This window comes from Megalobrama amblycephala, linkage group LG18, assembly GCF_018812025.1.
Source record: "Megalobrama amblycephala isolate DHTTF-2021 linkage group LG18, ASM1881202v1, whole genome shotgun sequence".
NCBI lineage: Eukaryota > Metazoa > Chordata > Actinopteri > Cypriniformes > Xenocyprididae > Megalobrama > Megalobrama amblycephala.
In genome coordinates, this window is record NC_063061.1 from 2,612,501 (window position 1) to 2,629,957 (window position 17,457).

Genomic DNA, 17,457 nt, shown 5'->3' on the forward strand with positions numbered 1-17,457 from the left:
AAACTGAATGGGTAAATCTTCTTTAAATATTTTTGATTCTTAATTTTCTTTTCTGTCATACTCAAATTCTTGTTAAAACACATTAGATATGCGTATTCTGTGCATTTTGAACACTTTTTGTGTGTAATTATAGTTATTTTTCCCATCAAAAGTGTGCTTTCACTTTAATTGAGCGTCAGCAGCACAGCAAAAATAGACTCGGCGCTGAAACCCCCGCTTCAGTGCTGCTCACGCAACGCTCCTGCTTGATGCTCATGCGCTCCTGCCAGTGTGAATGCATCCATTGGTTAACATGCACGCCGAAAAAATATGCACTGCTCACGCGCTGCTTACCCTTGCAGTGTCAAACCGGCGTAAAAATGTAGATTTGAACGAAGATGAATGAACAAGCTCAAACAGGCAACTAATTAAGGGATAAAATACAGGCAATAACCAGTGGCGGTTCTAGACCATTTCAACTAGGGGGGCCAAGCTGGGGCCAGTTGTACTGTTAGAGGGGCCAGTTACATTTAGACCCTATTGTTGTCATATCATTTTCTGCACTGGGTATCGTTAAGGTTTTAACGGTATTACTACTCTTACCGATACTGCTTATCGATCCGGTACTTCGTAACGGTATTCTTATCGGTACTTTTTGTTTATATATAATATAATATATAGCTGAATGAGCTGAATTAACTTTGCTTTATATTATATAGTGTCCGGTATTTTTGGTCTTTTATTTAAGATACAGTAAGAACATGAACAAAGAAACAAAGTAAAACAAACTGACAAATACAAACAAAGATACAAATGAAATAAAGTGCTTTCATTTGTTCATGTGTTCAGGTAAGTAATATAGGCCTAGCCTATAAAAGAAATCTAAGTAAAGTAACCAAATGTAAAATAACACTGCATGGTTTTCACAATATAAATTAATAGATTAATGCCTATTGAAGCTAACTATATTCAGATGAAGAGCTGTAAGTGATTTTCTCTTTGCATTTTGTTGTTTGATTAACATTGATGGCACAATCGTCAGAAGGTGACTGCTGTCACTTTAAGACAATAGATATTAACACACATCGGATTTTCTCCCAGCTGTTCATGTACACTTACGATATAAACTGCGTTTAAGTAGTTAAACACGCTCCAATCCGGTCATTTTAACATATTTGTGTGTGTATTTGATCGTTTGGACATGTGTAATTTGTTTATTTGCGATACGTTTTGGAGCGCGCACACACAATTCAGCCTGAGGAACAGCGTCTCTTGCGCGGATTATTGTGCTTTCAATGTTTTAAACCGTTGATAATAATTATCAAACATTTACTGCAATTTAGCAACAGTAAAGACTGTATTTTACAACAATCACTGATTGTGCTGATTCTGACGTTAAGTTTGGGTTTAGGGAGGAAGGAACGTGCACAGCTGTGAAGAGAATGAAGGTGTGCTAGACGAAACTAGTTTTTAATAGTTTTACCTCAGATATCTTCTGTCTGATCCTTTGAAGCCAAAATCTAAATCAAAAATAAAATTAGCTTAATATCACAGGCCTAAAGTGTAAGCAGACGTTTAGTTGTTTAGTTCTCTCCTCCATCGTCACCATTAAACAGGGCTTTCATGTGAGCGGCTGCGCGCGCTGTAGCTCCTCTGCGTGATCTCTCTTCTGGATTGCGAAAGCAAAAATGCATCATAGACAAATGTCCTAATATTATTGCAGACTCAGCTGGCGACTCTGGTGAGATAGAATTTGCAAGATAATGTCTATATAGCAATAATGTACCCATCTCTAGTTACATTTCTGTTCCGCATTGTCACTGTCTAATAGCGGATGTAAAAAACAACGATCGCAAAAAAACAGTTTTGTAAAAATTATTTTACACTTCACATTTAGGGGGGCCATAAGGGGGTCCAAGCTTGTTGTCACAGGGGCACTGGGCCCACCTATTATATTTTGAGTGAACTGAGTGAAGGGAGGGAAGTGGAGGAGAAGACTCCATAAAGAATTTACTCTAGAAAACTAGCACAAGGGAAACATGTGACTGAAGATAAACAAATTAAAGTCCATGAAAATGAATTTAACACAACATAACTGAGACAATTTTCCCCAAACTGTGCCATTTAAAAAATAGTAGAGTGGCAAGCAGGTCAGTTATAAATGTCTCTGAGGTGAGTGTAGTCAGCGGGTGGTTGTTTTACAGTGCTTGGAGAAATTATGAAGACTTAAAAAGAGACCATGCTTTAGGCTGGACCTGTCAATCATGTCATGGATTAAATCCCTCTTTCTGATTGTAAAGTTCCTGCTTATCTGAGCTGTAGATCCTGGACTGAGAGACTGAAGAGTGTCATTGTTCCCTATAGGTTGAGGGATTGTGGTGTTACAGATGAAGGTTGTGCTGCTCTGGCTTCAGCTCTGAGATCAAACCCCTCACACCTGAGAGAACTGCATCTGAGTTATAATAAATTTGGAGACAGAGGAGTGAAGCTGCTTTCTGATGGACTAAAGGATCCTTACTGTAAACTGGAGAAACTGTGGTAAGATTGTATAAATGTCATCATTCTCTTTCATGTTCCTCCTATAAATAATGAACAAAATTAAAAACAAAACTAAAAAAGTGTCTTGTCAGATAATTGAAGAGGATGTTTAATCATTATGAGACTCTTTCCAAAGTGTCTTACATAACTGTAATATCTTTTCAGTAAGTATAAACACGACTAGTGTTGGGAATCGTAAGCAAGTTTCCGGTTCCGGTTCCGATTTCGGTTCTGCCTAACGGTTCCGGTTCCGGTTCCATTAAAATAACTAAACTAATAAAAAATAGTAGTAAGGGGAAAATGCACAATACTCAACTCAAACAGTCCTTTTTGTGTTTATTATTCTTGTAAAATAAATTTAAAAGACTGCTAATCTTATATTCGCTAACACTTTACAACAAGGTTCATTAGATAACATCAGTTAACTAGGCCTACATTAACTATTTTTATTAACTAACATGAACAAAGTTTAACAAATGTATTGCTCATGGTTTGTTCATGAATGAACCTTATTGTAAAGTGTTACCACAGATTAGATAAGATGCTTGAACACACATGTAAGATTCAGACAGGTGAAACAGAATATTTTTGTAAAGCCGGGGAAACACTTAATGATTGTAAAGCCGTTTATGAATGTAAATTGATACTTATGAGTAATCGCACTCAAACGCATCCAGTCAGAGCCAGTTGCATTCAGTCGGCGATTACAGTCATTGTTTAAATTCCGTGTGTAAGTATTTAAAACTGCTTCAGTCAAAGGAAACAGTCTTTGTGTGTTGAGCTCAGTCTTAAAATGTTTCAGCTAGTCGTTAAGTGTGTCCCCGGCTTAAGTTGGATTCATAAAGACTTGTTTCTGAAAGAATTATTCAGTGATAGACACATTTTTAACAGAAATTTGTTGCCACCTAGTGGCCTAACACATATTTGAATGTCATGATTTTATTTTTTGTCAAAAGTTTAATATACACAGGCAAATCATTGTAATTTAGGAATTAGATCATGTGGGTGATGAAATCGAGAACGCAATCTTTTAAAGATAATTTGTGCAGCTTTGTGCACCTCTCTCTCTCTCTCTCTCTCTCTCTCTCTCTCTCTGCATCTATATCTGACGTATATGAGTAGCACAAGGGCTTTTCAGTGCATTAATTGCTATAATATTCATGAGGTGAGACGTCTCTATTAAAGGATACGCTCCCTGCACTTCGCCCACCCATCACACCAGACCCGTTTTTGGAACCAAAACTTAGAAATCTTGTGGTTCTCAGTTCCCAACCCTGTATACAACTGGCAGTGTTGGGCAGTAACACATTACTAGTGACGGCAGTTAGCTTGGACAAGGACAATTGTAACTGGTGTTGTGGTACTCAAGACTGGTCTTGGTCTTGAGACAGGTCTTAAGACCATTTTTTGAAAGTCTTGGTCTAGTCTTGGTCTCGACACACAATGGTCTTGGTCTCAACTTGGTCTCGGTTTAGGTGGTCTTCACTACAACACTAATGGTAACTACAACCCCAAATCAGAAAAAGGTGGGATGTTTTGTAAAATGCAATGTGCAAGCCAGGGTTAACAACGTGCTATGCTGGGCCAATAGCCTCTGACCTCAAGATTGTGAAGTTCCTGTATATCTGAACTGAGAGACTGAAGAGTGTAATTGTTCTCTACAGGTTGAGTAAGTGTGGTGTCACAGATGAAGGTTGTGCTGCTCTGGCTTCAGCTCTGAGATCAAACCCCTCACACCTGAGAGAACTGTATCTGTCTGGAGATAAACTAGGAGACTCAGGAGTGAAGCTGCTCTCTGATCTGAAGGATGATCCACATTATAAACTGGAGATGCTCCAGTGAGTACTGATGACTAAAAATGGTTGAATTTTAATTGAAAGTTAATATAGTTTCTCCTTTTTAGGGTACTTTCTTGATAATATTTATGTACTATTAACATGTTTTGATTCCATTTATAGATAGAATTAAGACAACACAATATTTCTCTTGTATCATTGACTGTTTCCATGAACTCTGATAATGAGATTGTAATGAGATTTAGTCATGTAAACACAATACTTCAGTCAAATTGATTCAGTTATTCTCATAATTGTAGTAACCGTAATCTTAGTAAGATATGTGCTGTATGACGATTTTAATTGCAACGAACAGGCATGTAAACACCTGAAGGGATAGTTCACCCAAAAATGACAATTAAGTCATCATTTACTCACCTTCAGTTGTTCTTACAGCAAGGGCTGCCACAAAATGCAGCATCAGCATCTCGTAGTGGCACTTCCGGTGGCATCTCCTGCAGCCATGGACTTTCTTCTTATTTTAAAAAGCTTTATTGCAACAAAATAGCATTATATATCACAGGACTGTCATTTGTAAGCATGTATCATTAATTTTGTTAATATGTAGTTAGTTTCTGACGCTGCAGTAATCAGAGAAAGCTGAAATTACTGCTTGTGTATATGGCAGTCTTGTGGTAGGCTATATAATGTAACGACAGCCCTGTGTATATAGCCTTATGTTATTTAGTTCAAATGTACTTTTTAAAGTGAAAATATTACATATGCTGCACAAAGCTGAAATTGCGGCATCTCCTGCAGCCATGGACTTTCTCCAGCAGCTGTTGCTGTTTGTGGCACCTGCCGCTGGCCAATTACATTAATTTGAAGTAATATTTTCATTTTAAAAAGTACATTTGAACTAAATAACATTAGGCTATATACACATGACTGTCATTACATTATATAGCCTAAGCAGTAATTTCAGCTTTCTCTGATTACTGCAGCGTCAGAAACTAACTACATATTAACAAAATTAATGATAAATGCTTACAAATGACAGTCCTGTGATATATAATGCTATTTTGTTGCAATGAAGCTCTTAAAATAAGAAGAAAGTCTGTGGCCACAGGAGATGCCACCTGAAGCACCACTACGAGATGCTGCATTTTGCACCAGCCCTCTCTCTGTTCTGATGCTGTATTCTCTTCTTTCCTTTCCAGACCACAAGAGGGGAAATTTAAAGAAATGTCCCACTCATCCATATAACATTTCTCTAAAATTAATTATTTTTCATTTTTGGATGAACTATCCCTTTAAACTGATGCACATGCTCGTACGTACACTGATATGATATGTGTTGTTCACACAACTCCATGAATGAACTCTGTGATATTATTCTGAAGTTATAGTGGTACCCAGGTGAAAAAAAAGTACATTTCTATAATATACTTAAAGTGCTCTATTTTCGTGCACTAATTTTGTACTAAATATACTAAAAATTCATCTTTAGTACTTCTTAAGATTATCTTAAGAACATCTAAGTGTACTCAACTGTGGTATTTTGAGACAGCATTAAATATGAACTTAAATGTGCTTTTAATATACTATCTCTGTATTTAAAAAATATATTTAGTTACCACTTGTAGTACACTATGGGTTCAAATGTACTATAAGTGGTATCACATTTTTTAAATACAGAGATAGTATATTAAAAGCACATTTTAGTTCATATTTAATGCTGTCTCAAAATACCACAGTTGAGTACACTTAGATGTTCTTAAGATAATCTTAAGAAGTACTAAAGATGAATTTTTAGTATATTAAGTACTGGTCATCATTCATATCAAGGGTCATCATTCATGGTGGTTTGGATGCAAAATCAAAATCTGAATGTTTAAAAAGATATTTAAAAAATTGCACATCACAGGATTATTTTATTATCTCTGACTAATAGGGCAAATAGTTTGTTTCATTTGTTCAGTGGATCATTTGACTGTCTGTGTTTTACTCACAGGTTTTATAAGTCTGACCTTTTCTGGAACAACTGATGGTGAATAAAGAGCCGCTACAGACACATCACATTCATCACATTCAAAAGAATCAACACACACAAACATGATCATGGTCATCACACTCACGTTTGTGTTTCCAGAATGATCCAGTCCTTCATCCAGAGTCAAACAAGGAAACCTTTTCGTTCTTCTTCAGAACTGATATTTGTACTTTGCACTTTTCTGTCTTTTTTGTTTTTCTTTATAATTCTACATACCTCTAAGAAATGTTTATGGGCAGGTTCAGAGGTTTGAGTGGGATAAATGGCTCAAAATATCTTTTTAATACTATATTGTTACTAAAACTTTTCCTACACATTTCTGTCCATTACGTTTTATATTCGTTTTATATTCTTTATAAAAGGGTTATGTTTGAGGATATAACATTTATCTATAAAATGGTAAAAGAGAAATTATACAGATATCTTTATGATATAACAGATTTGTAAGCAATTTGTCACTCTATACTACGCAAAAAAACCTGGTGACTCCTCTGTGTAGGCGTAGTACTCAAATCCAGCAAAAGAAAGAGTTTGACCAATCATAGTGCTGGGTTCATTTCCCCAAATAGCAAGCGGGGATGATTGACAAATGCATACGGCCTATCAATAAAAAGAGACTGCAGATCGACAGCAACACAAAATCCACTTGATCCTCCTTCCTCTCCCGCCCTTCTGACAGTGACTGAATTCTCAAACGAGGACAGTACAGCAGTCACAGTACTTCTGACTCCTTGCGGTAAACGGGTATAAAATGCTCAAGTAATGTTGAACAACAAATCTAAATAAAATTGAAATCGCTATATGGCTTAGTGAATACAGGGCCGGCACTACCTATAGGCAGAGCAAGCAATTGCCTAGGCCTCGGGATTGAGGAGTGGCCTCCATAACCTCAACATCCCCTGCTGGACACTAGTCTACCAGTCAAGAGGAGAGCAAAATACTAGCTTCTTTGTTCATTGGAGTTGAATTGTCACTTAATGTCAAACCAATTAATGTCACCTTGTCAGAGTGGGTCCGATGTACTCGCCAAAACGAACACATCCTGTAGGTGATGCAAAGCAAAATGCTAAATGAAGCTCGCCATAAAAAGCCTGCAAAAGTAATAATTATGAATGTGAAAAAAAAACAGCAAGGATACATTTTAGTTGTTTATTAATAAACTAGTGTTTTCCGAATCAGTGTCAGCTGTGAAGATGAAGTTGACAATTGCTTTAATAAGGCTTATGTTTAATTTATAATTAATGCAGCGAAGACTGCATAAAGTGTTTGATACATTTATTCAATTACTATATATTTCCTACCTGTCTAACAGGTAGGATATATATGTATGGATAAATTCATTTAAGGCCAGGCCACAGATAATTTTTTTTTTTTAAGTTGTTGCTTTAAGTTATTTCTACATTAATTTGGAGAGTAACAGTAATATCATTACAATATAAAAATATTAAAGAGGAGAGAAGAGTCAGTGGCCTCCAACATAAATTTTGCCTAGGGCCTCCCTCCAAATGGCTAGAACCGGTAAATATGAAAATGTTGTGATGTGTGACTGACTGACAAGCACGAGTCTGGAGAAACAGGCATTTATGTATTTATTCTCAGTGTTGAGAAACGTAGCCTACATGTGTTGTGTTACTGTGTTAATGCTAACTAAAGTACATATGAGCTCTTTCTCATAAACACAAATGCACGCACACACACAGAGAGGGAAGATCATTGTAAAATGAAAATTGCCGCGTTTGGTTTAAAATTTGTTCTTGCTTGTGTTATTTATTTTTTATTTTTTTGTCAGAAAACATTTTTAATTATCCACCCGTGTCTTTAAGATTCCGTAAATGACGGACACTTTAGTTAACACAATGTTATGGTATGGTTGTTGCAGAGATGACACTTTAATGGACTTCTACAAAACTGGGATATTTATTAAACGAAGGAGATAACACAACCAAACACACTTATCAAACAATAGAACAGACAAGGAGTGCAGGGAGTAAGTCCATTATAAAGGGAGTGCAGATGATCAGGAACAGGTACAGGTAATCCGTGAAGATGGGGAGATGACGAGGAAGTGAGTGCAGGTGTGGAGACAGGAGGATGATGGGAAATGGAGTCCAGGACAGAAAGGAACTGTGACACACAACCCCTCGTTATATGTCGGACTAACTTCTTGAAATTCTTGAATACTTGATTCGTTTTGCTCTTATTGGTCCTTTCTATTCATTGTCAACTGTTTTCTATAAATATGTTTGTATTGGCTAACCTTTATTCAGCGAATGTCTTGTTTATAATTCAAAGACAGCATGTTACAAATAGAAACCCTTTTTTCTGTGAGATTTAGTATCATATTTGGATATTGGAATAATAAATTAAGTATTTTAAATGAATCACATGTAAACTCAATGTTTTTACTGTTTTCTTAGGTTAAGGGTTTCTTAATTTTATTCTAGTTTTCATTACAAAACCTGTATAAACTACTCGACTGTCAGGATAGTCGCAATTTCGAAATTGCAAACAAATTTTTTTAGACCATATTAAATATATGAATGTGATTTACTTGTGGTTGTCAGTTTGTATAAGCTCACATTATGCAATGAAATATTAATCATGCATTTAAAAAAATGCTTTTGAACAGGTGTAGTGAAATTTTTAACTGTGTCAAATTAAAAAAACAACAGTCAAAATTAGATTAACGAAGATGGCTGTGTGTGTGCTTTGTGTATTGCATTATCAAAACTGTAAAAAAATGATGTTGTGATGTTTCTCTTTCTGTTGATGATGTTTTGTCCCGGGACTCTGGTGAGCTCTCTGTATGTCTGGATGACATGATTCAGGGGAACACCATCGCTCAACTGACATGTTCCTAAAACCTGCTGTGCCAAATCTAAACTAATGCATGTGTGTACTGAGCACAGTTCTGAGAACAGTTTCACAGTAATCTAGCTGCCATCTTTACCCATGAAGCTCTTTAGAGATCAGATGCTGCACTACAGTATTACTGCTTCATGTCCAGAGTTCATGAATTTCATTTTTTTTTTTAAAGGTGCCCAAGAACGTTCTTTCACAAGATGTAATATAAGTCTAAGGTGTCTCCTGAATGTGTCTGTGAAGTTTCAGCTCAAAATACCCCATAGATTTTTTTTAATTAATTTTTTTAACTGCCTATTTTGGGGCATCATTAACAATGCACTGATTTACACTCGGCGCCACCCCCTTAAATCGCGAGCTTCCTGCCACACCAGCTGTTGACTATATTACAGCGCATTTACAAAGTTCACACAGCTAATATAACCCTCAAATGGATCTTTACAAGATGTTCGTCATGCATGCTGTATGCATGCTTCGAATTATGTGAGTAAAGTATTTATTTGGATGTTAAAGTTTTATTCTGAGTGAATTTGAGGCTGTCCTCCGTGGCTAACGGCTAATGCTACACTGTTGGAGAGATTTATAAAGAGTGAAGTTGTGTTTATGAATTATACAGACTGCAAGTGTTTAAAAAATGAAAATAGCGACGGCTCTTGTCTCCGTGAATACAGTAAGAAACGATGGTAACTTTAACCACATTTAACAGTACATTAGCAACATGCTAACGAAACTTTTAGAAAGACAATTTACAAATATCAGTAAAAATATCATGCTATCATGGATCATGTCAGTTATTATTGCTCCATCTGCCATTTTTCGCTGTTGTTCTTGCTTACCTTAGTCTGATGATTCAGCTGTGCACAGATCCAGACGTTAACTGGCTGCCCTTGTGTAATGCCTTTTATAATGTTGGGAACATCATGGGCTGGCATTATGCAAATATTGGGGCGTACACCCCGACTGTTACGTAACAGTCGGTGTTATGTTGAGATTCGCCTGTTCTTCGGAGGTCGTTTAAACAAACAAGATTTATATAAGAAGGAGGAAACTGGAGTTTGAGACTCACTGTATGTCATTTCCATGTACTGAACTCTTGTTATTTAACTATGCCAAGGTAAATTCAATTTTTGAATCAAGGGCACCTTTAAAGAACATTGTTCTTTTTTCGTTTTTTTTTTTCAATTTTGAATCAGAAGAATCTTCTCCCTGTATATTCCTAATCATCAAGTGTCTTCATTTATATGTGCTTAAGAAAACAACTTATTCTAGAGTTTTGCAGAAAGCCACATTCAGAAACATCATCCAAACACAAACCTGGATTTCTCCCGGAGAATGCAGATCATGTCATGTTAAACGGGTGTAAATGAAGATATGGTTGGAAATGGTTGCTCTTACAGGGTTTTGAAGAGCACATGTGAATAAAGTGAGGTCTGAAGAAACCTGCTTATGAGAGCATCACACAAATTTTATTTTAAACGGAATATGAGTTTTAAATATTTTGATGGTTGTCAGTAAGTGACAGTATTCTCTCCTCATCCTTATTGTTTTTTTGTAGTGAAATCACAAAATAAATGCAAGCAAATGTCTCTCTAGTCCAGGGGCCGTATTCACAAAACATTTTATCTTACCACTAAGAGTTCTCCTAAATAGCAGTAAAAGTTCTTAGCTAAGAGTTTTCCCTTAAAACCTATTCACAAAGCTGCTGAGACAAACTTTTACTAAGGAATAGACTGAAGTCTTAAGCTAAGAGTAAGGGCGGGGTTGACCTCGTTGCTATATGGAGTATACACACAGTGATTGGCTGATGGGCAAGGAGTCAGCGATTTAATCATAGAAATATTGTAGAATGATGTGTCATGTTTCCATATTAAAATAAAGGTTTTAAAATACAAATGTTGCCATATTGTTGCCATAAAGGTTTTAAAATGTAGGCTAAGTGTCACTAATTAAACTAGTATATACAGTTATATATATATATATATATATATATATATATATATATATATATATATATATATATTTTACTCTATTCAATCATTTGTAAGTGTGAACTCATGAAAACCACAGGTAATCAGACAATATTTATTTATTTGTTAAAGTTTTTTTTGGCGCCTCATTGTAGATTCACATCTATAAATCAAAATGTATTGCATTTATGAAGAAAAAGTTCAGCACCCAAGGCTCTATCACTATTGCCTCAATGGTGTTCAGTGTCTTTGGGTGGATTAGGACTGTTTGTGATTTGGTCTTAGTGACTTAGGAGTCCTCTTGACTACTCCTAACGTTTCACAGACTTAGGAGCTAGTTTTAGCGCTAAAATGCTTTGTGAAATACTCTTAGAGCAAAAATTTAGGAGTCCTTAAATTAGGACTGACACACCCATTATTTTTAAGAGTTTCTCCTAAATCAGCAAGTTAGGAGCTACTTTTAGCCTTAAGATGTTTTGTGAATACGGCCCCAGATGATCAGTTGATCTATCTACATGATTCCAGTTCATCATGATCTTCCTTTGTACCTTACAATGCTTTAAAAATTGAACTTTTATTAGTTGTTATAATTTATTGGACACATCACTGCCTGTAATTATATATCTTGGTTTGTTTGTCTGTAAATTCTTGTTCATTTAGTAAGCTAAATAGCTTTAGATCACTCACAAGTATGAAGTGTTGTCTTATTCCACAAGTGTAAAAACTACTCTGTAAATGAGTAAAAAACATAGTTTTGCAACCTTTTATGGAATGGAATAAACAACAAATTTGATGTTCACCAAAATTAGCTAATTTACAAATGTACATGAAATATTGTGGGTTTGGGATGAGGCAGAGTAATAACTGACAGAATGTTTTATTTATTGATTGATTTTCTGGCTGAAATATCCCTTTAATACTAGATTTTAATAAATACTATGTTAGTAAAAAAAGACGAATATTATACTTTTTGGTTATTTTTCTTTTATGCCTGTGTCGTTTCTCTGTCACTGAAGTCAAACTCCTTTTTTCTGTAAGCAGATTTGGTGAATATAAAGCTGAATATGATTCAGTAATAAGTTTTCACATGTTTTTAAACAGTCTTCATGTCTAAACTGTGGCTGGAATAAAACATGAATTAAACGGATGTTGAGCATTCAGAAATGAAGTGTGCATCTTTCCAACTGCAAGAGTGAATATTTATTTTACTGCATGTACAGCTAAAAGCAATTGTTCTTTTATTTTTTAAATTACTATTTATACACGTGCAGTACAGTACACACACACACACACACACTCACTCTCTCTCTCTCACACACACACACACACACACACACACACACACACTCACTCTCTCTCTCACACACACACACACACACACACACACACTCACTCTCTCTCTCACACACACACACACACACACACACACACACACACACACACTCTCTCACGCACACACACACACACACACACAGTGGCTGATCTATAGTGTTAGATAGAAGTAACTGTTACATGTAATTCGGATCATGTAATCTGATTCCAGTGCTCAGATGTTCAAAGGTCAGATTGGATCAAATCTCGAAAATGGACTGTTCAAAATAATAAAAAAACAGGATTCTGATATTGGATTATCTTGATTTTGTTCTGGATCTAAAAAGTTTTGAATAATAATGAAGATTTGATCCAGATCAAAAAGACGAAGTTTGGTGTTGCATCTAATCTCTGATCCCTGGAAAAGATCAACACTTTTACAGCAGATGTCATCTGACTCGTGGACGCGCTCCGTTGGGCAATGGTCATGCGCGTGCTCGTCTCCTGCGCGCTCTGGTGATCGAGTGTGATCGCGCTGTGGATTGCGGGTGTGCTGGACGCTGTGTGAGCTGGTCTCTCTGTAGCAGACAGTAAAGTGGACTGAACTCGGACACATTGTGCTCTCTGCTGTAAGAATCGACTGTCATCAGTGCATGAGCTGCTTTTACACACTTTCAGGTGACTGTCGCGCGCTGCTCGCTCACTCAATTTATGCAGAGATGTTTGATCTTCGGATATATGTTTGCCCTCCTTTACGCTTCTGTTCAGTGTTGTTGGACTACTCGTGCACGTAACAACGAGACCCAGTCGCTAGTTTGTCTAAGTAAACTGGGCCAGTTTGCTTCGTATTCCGTTGTTTTAAAACACGGAAAAGCGTTAACACCAACTGTGTCGAGAAGTCCCGCACATGAGAGATCTATGCGGCCTCAGAGAAAGGTATTGCTTTACCTGGTAACGACGCTTCTCCTTGCTGGTGATATTCAACTCAACCCAGGCCCTGGCGACACTGGATGTGCTCAGTGCGGTGTCTTGGTTTCGGACGACGCATCTGGGGGTGCTTTGCTGTCGTCGTTGGACATCTGTGGTCGGGGCGGACCTGGTCACGGCCTAGTTGGCCTGCTGGAGCGGACTGGAGATTCGCCTGAGTTTCCCCCGGTGGTCGTTTCGCCGGTATGTGTTGGTGATCTACCTGGGCTTTCTGCTCATCAAGCCGGGGTTGTACATGGCCTGGAGGTGCTGTCGGAATGTCGCCGTGTGTCAGATGGCAAGAAGTATTGTAAGACGGAGTATTCCCGGTCGGTCGCCAGTCTTCAGGCTGGGCCCGGGGCTGGCTGTGGTCCAAGTGTAACAGCATCGTCTGGTCATTGTGATTTGGCCGGAGCTACATCGACTCGCCATCATAGAACGGCTGGCGAGAGGCATCGGACGCTGCACTACTTTCAAACTGTGAACCATTCTAAAGTAATCTGGGACCGCGGGTCTAAACCGAAAGGTATTTTTGGAGGACATTTAAATATCCGAAGTGTGTCTTCAAAACATGATCAAATTGAAAATCTGCTTTTGGACTCAAATTTAGATTTCTTGTGTTTGTCTGAAACGTGGTTAACTAAAACTTCTCCTAGTGCTGCTTTGGCAATGCCTGGGTATAAACATTACAGACAGGATAGGAAAATTGGTAGAGGAGGAGGGCTTCTTATTTATGTTAAAGATTACTTGATAAGCAAACAAGTTCATCTTGAGTGTTCTAATGAATTTGAATGTATTGCTGTTTTAATTACACTATCTCCACAAATGTCTTTTATTATAGTTGCAGTGTATAGGCCGCCCTCATCAGATATCTCATTCTATGATCATTTTAAAAATCTCTTTAAAGAAGTGGATATACGTAAAGAGTGTATTGTTATGGGGGATTTCAATATTAATTGGTCTGATAAAAAGGCCAGAAAGAAATTGAAGGAGATAACTAAATTGTATGATTTTATACAAATGATAGAGACCCCCACACGTATTACAGCTACTTCGCGAACTTTAATAGATCTTGTCTTTACTAATAAACCAGATAGAATTACTAAGACTTTTAATTTTTTAACTGGATTATCAGATCATAATTTAACTCTCATATCTAGGAAGTTAAATAAAAATAGGTTTGTTTATCATGAAACCACACAGAACGAACAGAATTGTTCTTTTAGAATACCAAAAAAGGATATGAGTGCTTTCGAAGAAGAGCTTGGACAGATTGACTGGGTATCCCTTTCATCTACCGAAGACTTGGAAACAGGGTATAAAATGTTTATAGAGGAGATAAAAAATATAAAAAATAAATATACAAAATTAGTTAGAAATAGGCATAGAAAGAATAACCTACCATGGATTTCGGAAGAGGTGTGGATGCTCATGAAAAAGCGTGATAATGTTCTAAAAAAATCTATAAAATCTGGTTTACGACAGGATCGACTTATGTTTAATTGCTTAAGAAATAAGGTGGTTAAGACATTACGGCAGGCTAAGGCACAATATTTTATTAATATTTTAAATGAGGCTAAAGGAAATGGCAAAAAAATGTGGCAAACTATTAACCAATTGATAAAGAAAGAATCTAAATCATGTATTAAATGTTCAGAATTAAATCATGAAGGAAGAATACTTAATAAACCTGATGAAATTGTAGATACTTTTAATAATTATTTTGTTGACTCAGTTCAAAGATTGACTGATAAATTTGGTACTAGATATAGAGAACTTAACTCTGTTAACTCAGCTGAACCTGCTTTTGATTTAACAACAGTATCAGAGAATAAGATTCAGAATGTTATAAAAACCTTAAAAAATTCATACGCTAAAGATATAGATGGTTTAAATTGTAATTTTTTAAAAAATAACTGTGAACATTTTTTAGTACCAATCACACACCTTGTAAATTTATCGATTAAGCAATCTGTTTTTCCAAATTGCTGGAAAACTGGGATAGTCACCCCAGTCTTCAAAGCAGGCGATCCACTAATCGTAGCAAATTATAGGCCAATCTCAATCTTGTCAGCTGTATCAAAAATAACAGAAAGAGTAGTAACTGAGCAAATTGTAACTTTTTTAGATACACAAAATAACTTACTGTGCCCTATGCAATTCGGGTTCCGTAAACGGCACTCTACGGAGACTGCTGTATGTTACTTCATTGAGCAAGTGCGATTAAAATTAGATAAGGGTGGGGTTGTGGGTGCTGTGTTTCTCGATTTGCAAAAAGCATTTGACACGTTAAATCATAATATCTTGTTATCTAAATTAACTCATTTTAATTTTTCTATGCAAACAATTAAATGGATTGAGTCTTATCTTATATCAAGGAAGCAATGCACCCGGATTAAAACGCGTATATCTTCAACAAGACACTGTTCATCAGGGGTACCTCAGGGGTCCATACTAGGACCTCTACTTTTTAGTCTGTACTTGAATGATCTTCCAGATGTTTGTCCTGATGCATTTATTCAAATGTATGCAGACGATACTGTGATTTATGTGCATGGTAAAACAAATGAACAGGTATCACAAAAATTATCTGCTGCCATGACCAAAATCTCAGACTGGTTTAATCAGTGTTGTTTATCGTTAAACGTCCAGAAAACTGCTTGTATGTATTTTACGATTAGAAAGATGGAGGAGGTTGTACCAGATATATTGGTAAATGGTGAAAGATTACAGATTGTATCGGACTTTAAATACCTTGGAGTTATTTTAGACACTCACTTAACATTTGAAAAGCATGTTAAAAAAATAGTTTGTACAGTTACACCCCAACTTCGAAATTTTAAATTTATACGGAGTCAACTTTCGGCAGAAGCTGCAAGAATCTTTCTGCACTCTTTTATTTTTTCTCATTTCTCTTATTGCATTACTTCATGGTCCCAAGCAGGAAAATCTACTCTTAGACCCTTACATAGTTTATACAAACGTGCTATAAAAGTGTTTGATAAGAAACCAGACAGATATCATCATTGTCTTATAATTCAAAAACATAATCTTTTTACTTTTAAAAACTTTGTAATATTTCACAATTGTAGTTTAATGTATAAAATCGTGAATGATCTTGCACCTCCACCTTTAAAGATGTTTGTTTCACTGCGCAATGAAAGTTTAAGACAGACAAGAGCCTCTTTAAGAGGTGACTGTGAAGCGCATTTTAGAAAGACAGATTTTGGACGATCAGCTTTTTCTGTAAAAGCTGTTAATAATTGGAATAGTTTACCAACTGATATTAGACAGTGCACTACCTTTGTCCAGTTTAAATTACATTTGAAAAGATTTTTAAAGGCATGTCAGGTTTGTGATCATTAATTATACAAGGTAATGATTTTTGAATATGTTTTTATACTTTTTGTATTCTATTGTGTTTAATTTCTATGGTATTTTTATTGATAATTTGATGTACTCCTGCCCAGGGACAGCAGATGAAATTTAGCTCTGTAGCTAATTCTGGGGTAATATTTTATTGTCCATTGTCCCTGTCAAATAAAGAATAAATAAATAAATAAATGACGTGCGCAGTTCCGCGGGCCGCGCGCCTCTTCAGGAAGTTCCAGCTGTCAATAACAGAGAAAACCTTAATTTATCTTAATATATCTCTGAATGGGAGTTATGATGTGAACACAGTCACATGATTGTGTTTCTGATATTGACACAGAAACTCAGAACAGCGCGTTCATTACAGTGTCGTCACTTCTGTTTAAAACGAAACCCGATGATTAATAAAGACTCTTAATGTTAAAATGTTTTATTTTTTTAAAAACTCGCTTTGTTGTTGCTATGCAAAAATAACCAGATATATTCAGCTTTTCATTACAGAATAAAAATATACAATTGTTTGAATCTTAAAGGCACAGTTCACCCAAAAATGATAATTCTGTCATCATTTACTCACCCTCATGTTTCTTTCTTCTGCTGAACACAAAAGATATTCTGAAGAATGTTTGTAACC

At 36.2% G+C, this 17,457-nt stretch overlaps 1 protein-coding gene across 12 annotated transcripts in view; it reads left to right on the forward strand.

Moving 5' to 3' along the window:
- Positions 1 to 17,457, forward strand: part of LOC125252943 (protein NLRC3-like) — an 88,145-nt gene that overhangs the window by 44,247 nt on the left and 26,441 nt on the right. For 2 of the 12 annotated variants that reach the window (XM_048166634.1, XM_048166635.1), the window contains 3 exons: positions 2,344 to 2,517; positions 4,182 to 4,355; positions 6,307 to 8,990. The exons of the other annotated variants lie outside the window; for them this stretch is intronic. In XM_048166634.1, the coding sequence (XP_048022591.1) occupies positions 2,344 to 2,517; positions 4,182 to 4,355; positions 6,307 to 6,340 (382 nt within the window). In that variant the 3' untranslated portion in view covers positions 6,341 to 8,990. Of the gene's footprint in view, positions 1 to 2,343; positions 2,518 to 4,181; positions 4,356 to 6,306; positions 8,991 to 17,457 lie in introns of those variants that run through there. 12 annotated transcript variants of the gene reach the window in all.